Source organism: Triticum aestivum, chromosome 1A (assembly GCF_018294505.1).
Source record: "Triticum aestivum cultivar Chinese Spring chromosome 1A, IWGSC CS RefSeq v2.1, whole genome shotgun sequence".
NCBI lineage: Eukaryota > Viridiplantae > Streptophyta > Magnoliopsida > Poales > Poaceae > Triticum > Triticum aestivum.
The window spans coordinates 141627946-141638191 of NC_057794.1; the positions used below are offsets into that span (position 1 = coordinate 141627946).

Here is a 10246-nt window from a genome sequence, read left to right on the forward strand (position 1 = left end):
TAATCAATATACTCAACAAGTTGCATCAGCGGATCTATGGATTTTGGCATTCATACCTTGGATTGCTTGGCTCTTATAATGACCTTAATTTCCTTTAGAGATAACAATTGTTCAAAAGACTTGTTGCCGGAGAAGCTCCATCTTGCAACTATTTTGTCAATGATCATGAGTATACGACGGGCTACTATCTTGCCAAATGCATCTATGCTCCGTAGAAGAATGGTCGTCCCAAAACGGTTAGGAACATGTATTTTTTTTAACTCATAAAACTTATGACAAGAATTGAAGATGAGAGAGAGGGGCAGAGGGCATTGGGTGTGATTTGTCTGTGTGCTTGGCTGGCTTTGCTTGCTGCGCCCTCCTGCGCGAGCAGCGTAGATGCTTTCTCCCGTTGCCTTTCCCGGGCTCTGTCGCAGCCCTGGAATCCCTCCCTGGCTTATTCCCGTCTCTGCACTGCACACCTACAGCTCCTTTACTGCATCGCTAGAGAGAGAGTGGAAAAGGCAATGCATGCAAGAGAAGAGAGAGAGAGAGAGTAAGGCTGCCAGAATTTTCAAAAGGTGATCTTTCATGGAAGCATATGAAAAAGATACGAAGACAGAAGGAGTTGGCGTATACTTCTCTCTCCTCCGCTACAGAGAGAGAGTGTGTGTGAGAGAGGGGCAGAGCAGGAGCAATGAGGCATCGGGAGTGGAGATAGCAATCGAGTGCAGATACTCTGTAGAGTAGAGAGAGAGTGTGTGTGTGTGGAAATGTAGTACTCCATCCTTGTCCCTTCTCCAAGCCTCGCTTGGCCTTTCCGGTCTGTGCCTGCTTCTCGGGCGCAGCACCAGCTTGTCCTCCCTCTATATATAGCTCCCCATTTCCTGCTGCTTCAGACTCAACAGAGAGAGAGAGAGGGAGAGAGAGAGAGAGAGAGCTGGCTCCTGTGACTTGTGAGGCTGCTGTGTCTGTCTAGCAACCAGTTCTTCAAAAGAGGGTTGAAAGAGAGAGGGGGGGAGAGAGAAAGATGGCTTGGAACGGGTCGAAGGATGAGGAAGAGAGGGGGCTTGAGCTGAGCCTCGGCCTGCCTGGCTACTTCTCCGGATCACCAGGCCAAGAAGGTAGCTCCTGCGCCATGCATGCTTGCTTCTTGCTCCTTAATTCCTCTTCTTTCTTCGAAGCTTCATGCTTTGCCTTTTGCTGTTCGTCTCAGGCTTGGAGGGGAAGGGAGGCCGCCGTGGTGCTGCTGGTGCTGGAGCAAAGGGAAGAAGCAACGGCTCCAAGCCAAGGTTTAGTTTGGTTTGGTTTTCCTTGGTATAGTAGAGTAGTTCCTCCAACCTGCTGGAGTAAATATGAGATTTTACCTTGCTGTTCCTTGTGCTTGTCGGGCCAATTTCACCTTTTCTTCCAAGAAACTGTCACTGCCACTAGCAGCAGCTCCATAATTTATCTGTTACCTGTACTACTAGTGGAGATGCCAATGTGTGCAAGTGGAACATGATTAAAGATTTTACTGATCCATGTTCTACTTGTCTCTGGAACGTGCAGCAGGCCGGCGGCCGCCGCTCCGGTCGTGGGGTGGCCTCCGGTACGCTCCTTCCGGCGGAACCTCGCTTCCTCGTCCAAACCGCCGGCCGCCGAGCCACGCCACGGCGCGGGCGGCAAGGCTGATGGCAGCATCTACAAGGGCCGGTTCGTGAAGATCAACATGGACGGCGTCCCCATCGGCCGGAAGGTGGACCTTAAGGCGCACGGCAGCTACGGCAAGCTCGCCGACGCCGTCGACCACCTCTTCCAGGGCCTCCTCGCCGGTACGTGCACACGCAAACCGGCACTTCCGTTCCACGAGCGAAACTGCGTGCCTGCGTGCGCTTTGGTCGATCATTGGCTAACTTTGCTCTGTCCGCTCTGCTCGCGCCGCAGCTCAAAGGGACGAGAGCTCCTGCGCGGGGGAGAAGCCTGCGGCGATCACGGGGCTGCTGGACGGCAGCGGCGAGTACACTCTGGTGTACGAGGACGACGAGGGCGACCAGATGCTGGTCGGGGACGTGCCATGGGAGTGAGTTCGATCGATCTTCCCCTTGAACAAACCAAGCGAGAGATTTCTGTCTCAGTCGCAAAACAAACAAATTTGTCCTCTTGTTCTGAACTTACTGACGACGATCTCTGGACGTTATTGCAGCATGTTCATCGCCACCGCGAAGAGGCTGCGCGTGCTGCGGAGCTCGGATCTGAACGCGTCCTCGGTCAGTACAACTGCAAATGCTGATGCTTTCTCCACATCCTTCAAGCTGATTCATCTTGCTTATTGTCGTTCCTTGTTGTTGGCAGCTACGAGCGGCGGTGAGCCGGAAGAGGGGAGCGGCCGAGTGCTGAGCCATTTATTTAGGGAGAACACATATGTCGCTCTCGATCGGAATGTTTTCTATCCTTTTTGCAAGCTAGCTAGACTTTCTGCTATCGATCTGTATAAATTTCCCGGATCTCTTGGCTATCATCGTGTCATGTTGCTATCATCGAGCAGGCCTGACTTGCACTGTTAGGATCATGTATCTAGTGCAGTGTCGTAACTCGTAAGGTGTTGATTTTTGGAACGGCGCAGGAATGCTAAGTTTGGCTTTTATCGACCACTGTTGCTGCCTCTGTGAGGGGGGAATCTTGGTCAGTGCCCATGTACTATACAGCGATGTTGCTTGCTGAACTGGGTTATCATGAATGCTAGCGCCATAGTTTCTCGTGATGCCTGCACCCACAGTTCCGGGCATGTTGCGCGCCAGCGAGCAACGAGCTCACGGGGCTGGATCCCTGCGCCAAAATGTTTTTGAAATTCTAAACTCTCAAGTAAGGATTTTCTTTTTCAACCATGTGAAAGGAAGTAAAAATATGAAGTACGGATTTTATGCGACGTTCTACAAGAATTTTATAGGGATCTGAAGGATTGAAATGAAATTATACAGGAATTTCTCATATACTCTCTCTGTAAACTAATATAAAAGCGTTTAGATCACTAAAGTACTAGTCTAAACGCTCTTATATTAAGTTACAGAGGGAGTACTACTTTTGGCGCTATAGGAATGGATTAGTTGTGCCTATAAAAATAAAAAGGAAAGAGAATGGACTAGTTTCCTATAAACACATTCCCTTTTTCTACAAATTCTAGAACAAAACGCGAGGTACTTTGCATCAAAATTTCTCCAGTCCGAGGCAACGTAGTCCTTCTTTTGCTAATTAAGAACAAAAACATTTTCATGCCAAATTCCCCTTTACATTTTTTAAAATCACGGGTATTTTCAACCACATTTAAACTCAAAACTTTAAAGGATTTTATGGGACTCAATTTCTACATGAATCTAAGGGATCGGGATGATTTAAACTACAATAATACTCCCTCTGTAAAAAAATATAAGTAGATATCTAAACATTCTTATATTTCTTTACAGAGGGAGTACTTTTCTGGCTACATGAATGGAATAATTTCGTATAAAGGAATACATTTTTCTTATGAAATTCTTGCAGGGCAACCAAGCTATACTATGAGGTTCTTCTTTCTAGCCAAAGAACCAACAACAGAACTCTTACATTATTTGCCCGTAAGTGTAAAATTTTTGTGTTTCTATTAGTAAAACTCTTACATTATTCCCCTTCATCAGTATATTGCCCGTAAGTGTAGCATTTTTGTGTTTCTATTAGTAAAACCATGTACGGACCCGGTACGTAGACTTGTAGATAACCTACAAAGGAGATGTGCCATTAAACACAAGGAGTAAATGGCGCGTGCAAGTGCGCCACCAATGTCATTTGTGTGTTTCCTTGCCAAAAAAAAACGTCACATGCATGTTCAATTCATTCGAACCCACAATCTCATTTCAGGAAGTTTGCTAGAAAGGCTTTTTTATGGGAAATGAAATAAGTTTTTTCACTTGAAATAAAAGGTCCATTTTACATTATGGCATATGTTGCTAATTTAGTTTTTCTTTAGTGTCTGATGTCTGAAATTTGATTAGTAAGATATATTGGTTGTGGTTCATTGATGTATCAAATAAATGGTCTGATCATTTTAATAGCCCATTTTCTATTTTGATCTGTATTGTGCTTTTAAGCAACTCCAACGCGGCGACCCATTTCGTGAACACATGAACAATTTCTGAAAACGTGAAAACATTTTAAATTTTGAACATTTTCTAAAATTTTAAATTCTGGTAATTTTTTGAAATTTTTACATTTATGAAAAAAGGAGAAAGCAAAGGAAAGGTAAAATGAAACAGAAAATAAAAAAGCATGAAGAAAACCAGAAAAATAGTAAATAAACAAAACAGGGAAAAAACAGGTTTAGAAACCAGTTGCTCGCTCGAAATGGGTCGGCCCATGTCGCGTTGCTCATTGAAGCGAAGCTGCGGAGAGCAACTAATATAGGAGCATTCATTCCGGAGCCTCCCAAGGGTCACTTTGGGTGGTTAGATGGTTTTTTTCGGGCTTTTTTGGCATTTTGATTTTTCACCCGTCTTTTTTAGCTTTTGGACAAAAAAATTCAATTTTTTTGCGCAAAAAAACCCGTTTCCTTTTTCTTTTCGTTTTCGCGAGATGCATGGATTTACTTCCGTGAAAGGCACGTTTTTGCTTCTGCGAGAGACATGGTCTTAGGGAGATTTGAACACACGATTTAATAGGTAAAACGTTTTGAATAAACGAACCTATAAAAAAAGGGAAAATTCCCATGTTGCAATAAGTGGCGCACATACAACACGCTACTTCTCGCGGTCTGGGAAGGTGAAAGTGATCTTTAGAAGAAGTACTCCTCAATTAGTTATTTCGGAATCTGCGACTATTCGACATACGCGGACAGCAAATAGAATCTGGCGCGAGAAAAACCAAATGCTTACTACCGGGAGCAACTAGTTAACGAGCGCTCCTTCGCGAGCCTCGCAACGATCAGCATCACTTGGCGCGCTCTCAGCCATTTGCCACGTGTCGCGCTCTGGACGTTCCCTTCGGATTTTGTTTTTTTATTTTTCCGCACGTGTTTTCGGCTTTTTAAACGTTTTTTTTCCGGTTTGTCCCGCCGTTTTGGTTTTCCCCCGGTCTTTCTTAGCTTTTCGATCAAAAAAATTCAAATTTTTTTATGCGAAAAAACACGTATTCTTTTTTTTCCTTTCGAGAAAGTCACGGTTTTCTTCCGCGAGAGGCACGGTTGTGCTTTAGCAAGAGTCACGGCCGTGCCTTTCGGAAATGAAAAAAAAACGCATTTTCTGTTTTTTTTCTTTCGCGAGAGTCACGGTTTTGCTTCCGCGAGAGGCACGGTTGTACTTTCGCGAGAGTCACGGCCGTGCCTCTTGAAAAGGAAAAACAAAACGCGTTTTTTTTTCTTTCGGGAGAGTCACGGTTTTGCTTCCGCGAGAGGCACGGTTGTGCTTTCGCGAAAGTCACGGCCGTGCCTCTCGGAAAGGGAAAAAATATGTGTTTTCTGTTTTTTTCTTTCACGAGAGTCACGGTTTTGCTTTCGCGAGAGTCACGGCCGTGCCTCTCGGAAACGAAAAAAACGCGTTTTCTATTTTTTTTACTTCCATGAGAGTCACGGTTTTGCTTTCACGAGAGGCACGGTTGTGATTTCGCGAGAGGCACGGACGTGCCTCTTTCGGAAAGGGGAAAAACCATGCTTCCGGTCCGGTTTTTCGCCCGGTTTTTTTCATCCGGCTTTTTTGTGAAAAAAAAGTTCGTCAAAACCTATCAACATGGGATCTAGTTTTGAAGATCTCGACGTGAGGAATCCAACGGTGAAAACGGTTCGAGATTTGGACGCACGGTTTAAGAGATAAAACATTTTGAATAAACAGATCTACGAAAAAAGGGAAAACTCCCAAGTTGCGACAAGTGGCGCGCTACATGTGCGCCATTTGTCGCGACCTAGGAAAGTGGAGTGTTCTTTGCAACGAGTACTCCTTAATTAGTGATTTCGCTTACTGCCGCACTCTCTTATCTCTAAAAAACAAACTACCGCCCTCTCATAAAGGCCCACGTGCGACAGTCCATTAGGCCGACATTACATGGGCCGGACATTTATTACTCCGATAACAATTCCATCTCCATCCAGCCCAGCACGAATATTGGCGCCGCCGTCCCTTCCTTTCTTCTCCCCCAATCCAACTCCAACTCCTGAAAATACCCCTACCGAAGCGCAAAAAGAAACTCGAAGCACAGGAACACGAAGCAAGCTGCCCCCCCTCCTCACCTCCGACTCACTCACGATCCGGGATCAGGTACGACCCCGCCCCCGATGCTGCCGCCACTCGATCGCTCAGTACGTGCGCTTCTGCGAGCTCAGTTCGCCCTTGCGCCGCCGCAAATAGATCGCCGCGAGAAGGGTTTCTAGGGTTTCCGCGGTCGCGGTTTCCCCTCCCGATTAGTCTCGTTTCGGCCGTTGCGCGCTAGATCGGGGACGACTGTGGCGGTAGTGTGACACCTAGGTCAGGGGAGCGGGGATACGGCGCGGGTTGCTGGTGATTCGGTGGGACTGGTTCGGCGCGATCTTGATTTGTTTTCTGTTTGGTGGTGTGCGTGGGCACAGGATGGCCGGATCGACGGAACTCCCTACCAAGGGCGGCTTCAGCTTCGACCTGTGCCGCAGGAACGCCATGCTGGAGAAGAATGGCCTCAAGATGCCCGGGTTCAGGAAGACCGGGACTACCATCGTCGGCCTCGTGTTTGCGGTGAGCCACTGCTCTTCTCCACTTACTCGCTTTTGAAGCTGGAAACAGAGGGGCAGTTTAGTATGTGATGTTACCAGCTACCGCTTAAGATTTTCTTGACGACAACACTCTTTGCAAATTAGACGGACTCTGGGAGAAATTACTTCAGATTATCTGTTTACCTTATGTTGCAGCACATTCCCATGTTCTGTCTGGTAAATTTTCGTTTGAGTAAGTGAGTATGTTTTGCCAAAAATTAATGGATGCTTGCATGCCAATCTCTGACCCTCGCAGTAGTTCTTTCTAACTGACAATGGATGGAGAATCAAGCCATATGGCTTCAATCTGGCATCATTTTGTGGTTTCTCCATGAATAAATTACTAAAAATAAGGGGTTGATGAACCATGTTTTGTATCTAGGATGGAGTTGTTCTTGGGGCAGACACAAGGGCAACCGAGGGTCCTATAGTTGCTGATAAGAACTGCGAGAAAATTCATTTTATGGCACCAAACATATATTGCTGCGGTGCTGGAACTGCTGCTGACACAGAGGCTGTGACAGGTAAGAAAGAAGTTACTGACAGAAAGAAACCAAATCAATCTTCATTTGTTTACTCGTATTTTTCTCAGGATCTATCACACAAACGTCATGATATGTGCTTTTACTCCAGATATGGTCAGCTCCCAGCTACAACTTCACCGTTATGCTACTAGCCGTGAGTCAAGAGTTGTAACCGCTCTTACACTACTGAAGACACATCTTTTTAACTACCAAGGTCATGTCAGTGCTGCTCTCGTTCTTGGCGGAGTAGATGTCACTGGACCACATCTACACACTGTGAGTAACTGAGTATAATTGTTTGATGGTCTTCTGATAAGAGAAATTCAGGCTAGTTTTGATAACTTTTGAATCCCCAGGTTTATCCGCATGGCTCCACCGATACTCTTCCTTTTGCCACGATGGGTTCTGGATCCCTTGCTGCAATGTCAGTGTTTGAGTCGAAGTACAGAGAAGGCCTCACAGTAAGTGAACAAACGCAACAGTTCATGCACTTGACTATGTGGATATCTTAGTATTGCACGGGTGGTGACTTTGCTTTAGCAGATCAGTGCTTGTTCTTTGTGTATCATTTTTTGTAACAATATGTACTAACCGATTACTTTATCCTGCAGAGGGAGGAGGGAATTGCACTTGTAGCTGAGGCAATCCGTGCTGGTATCTTCAATGACTTGGGAAGTGGCAGCAACGTGGATGTTTGTGTGATAACCAAGGTATGTAATTATGTAACTTTTGTTCTGTTACCTGAGATGACAAACACTATAAGTGTTTGCAAACACGGCCAAAATGTTCGATGTTTATATGATGAGCTTCCAACCTACTCCCTCCGTTCCTAAATACAAGTCTTTTTAAAGATTTCACTACAAACTACATACGGATGTATATATACATAGTTTAGAGTGTAGATTCATTCATTTTGCTCCGTATGTAGTCTATAGTGTAATCTCTAAAAAGACTTATATTTAGGAACGGAGGGAGTATTTCCTGTTTTGGTCCTTCATTGCACATGGCTGACATACATTTCTCGTTGTAAATTCTACTCCCTCTGTTCCTAAATATAAGTCTTTTTAGAGATTTCAGTATCGACTACATACGGATGTATATAGACGTAGTTTAGGGTGTAGATTCACTCATTTTGCTCCGTATGTAGTCCATGTTTAATCTCTAAAAAGACTTATATTTAGGAAAGGATGGAGTAGTAAGTCAAATTCTCAACATAATTATCTATGCCACTGCATAGTTTCTTCTACCATGCGCTAGAGTTTTTGGGAAAATTATAAGATGACAGGGTATGTAACTAGCAGGGATACGCAGTTGTTTCGTTAATTAAGGGCAGGTGTCGCTACCTATTGTATTCAGAAAGTACTAGTTGAATGCATTAGCATTGATTAAAGTGCTGGAATATATACTATTATTAGTTTAGTTGGAACTAATAGTGTGCATTTTTTAGCCTCACTGCTTTGCTAATCTAGTTTCTTTGTTAATAATTCCAGGGGAACACAGAGTACTTGAGAAACCACGAGTTACCAAACCCAAGGACTTTTGTCAGCTCGAAGGGATACAGCTTCAACAAGGGGCATACCGGTAAGTGACTGATTAATGTCACAGGCTACATACATAGTGATGCTTGAGCGTTGTGAAGTTTTTGATATCCCTTCTCTTGTTTGCAGAGGTATTGTCTACAAAGATCACGCAGCTGAAGCTGAAGCCAGAGGTCGCTGATGGTGATGCAATGGAAGAGTGATCTTGTGTGCTTACGCTCGGTCAAGTAGTCATGCTAAAAATTTGCGCCATTTCTTCTTTTTTCTCAGCGTGGGTGCTAGAACAGAAAAATGGATGTATTTTGTTGTACTTGCTGAATTTGATGCAGACCTTTATGTTAAACTGTCTCTGGGCTGTTGGTGTTATCGTCTATGAATCTAAAATTCATATTCCCGGTTAACTATGGCAACCAAAAGGTGTGATATGTTTGTTAACTTGATTTCAAATCACCAAGTAGTCCAGTCAAATTGTGTGGGAGGTTCATAATGCCAGTGTACTGTAACTCGGTTCCTGAAGATTGGCTAGTATGGGGTCGTATAATCGATTGTTAATGCGCTAGGTGCTACATATAACACCTGAAAAACATGTGGCAGTAACCAGGACTTCTGCGGGCGGGCGGGCGAAATGGGATGTTGAAATTGATTTCCTGGAGATGGACTGTCTTAGCATCTGGGGTGATTCAGAACTGTGTGAATAGCTTATACAAAGTAACAACGTTCGTATCCATTGCCCAAGAGTAGGTTAGAGCAACTCTAACGGGGCGCGACCTAAATGGACGGCGCTTTTGTCCGTTTGGGTTGGCCGCCCCCGGCGTCAGCCCTGTTTAAGATTTGGATCGGCAGTGCGTCCAATATGTCGACCCATATATACCGGTGTGGTCGGCTAGCCGCCGTTTTCCAACAAATAGCACAACTTTTGCATTATTTCACACACAACTTTTGCATTATTTCACAAGCAAACATATAGTCCACAACTACATAAATAGCATAGTTTTACAAGCCAAATAAAAGTAAAATTGTCTCACATAGTTTGGCAAGCTGAATAAAAAAGATACATCTATTGGTTATCAACATGAGCCCACATATGCTCAATCAAATCATTTTGCAATTGCATGTGAGTTTTCTAATCACGCAAGTCATGATGAAATTAGGTGAATTGTTCAAACGTTGCCGCTCCTCCATGCTTAGGCACAACATTCTCACCTTGATACTGAAACCCTTGATCGTAGAGACGTTCTGGGCGCTCATCTTCTATGATCATATTGTGCATGATCACACAAGCAGTCATCACCTCCCATAGTTTCTGCGTGCCCCAAATATTAGCAGGATACCGAGCGATGCCCCATCGAGATTGCAAAACACCAAAGGCATGCTCGACGTCCTTCCTAGCACTCTCTTGCTCTTGGGCAAATCTTTTCCTCTTCTCTCCGACAGGGTTGGGGATAATCTTCACAATAGTGGTCCATTGAGGATAGATACCG

The 10246-nt window shown here is 44.8% G+C and overlaps 2 protein-coding genes across 3 annotated transcripts; both read left to right on the forward strand.

Annotated features, from left to right (window-relative positions):
• The first annotated feature begins 870 nt into the window (after positions 1-870).
• Positions 871-2607, forward strand: LOC123108034 (auxin-responsive protein IAA16). Of its 2 annotated transcripts, none has more exons than XM_044529982.1 (6): positions 871-1103; positions 1196-1271; positions 1534-1793; positions 1906-2041; positions 2165-2228; positions 2314-2607. In XM_044529982.1, exons 1-6 carry the CDS (start codon positions 1010-1012, stop codon positions 2356-2358), a joined length of 675 nt encoding a protein of 224 aa, XP_044385917.1. In that variant the 5' UTR covers positions 871-1009; the 3' UTR covers positions 2359-2607. The 2 variants fall into 2 exon arrangements, with proteins under 2 accessions (XP_044385917.1, XP_044385860.1); XM_044529925.1 differs by having other exon boundaries at positions 873-1103; positions 1531-1793.
• Positions 2608-6066: 3459 nt separating this feature from the next.
• Positions 6067-9166, forward strand: LOC123041214 (proteasome subunit beta type-7-B). Its single transcript, XM_044463887.1, has 8 exons — positions 6067-6236; positions 6545-6686; positions 7086-7227; positions 7337-7503; positions 7584-7688; positions 7839-7937; positions 8718-8808; positions 8895-9166. The coding sequence occupies exons 2-8, from the start codon at positions 6546-6548 to the stop codon at positions 8966-8968; spliced, it is 819 nt and encodes a 272-aa protein (XP_044319822.1). The 5' UTR covers positions 6067-6236; position 6545; the 3' UTR covers positions 8969-9166.
• Positions 9167-10246: the final 1080 nt, after the last annotated feature.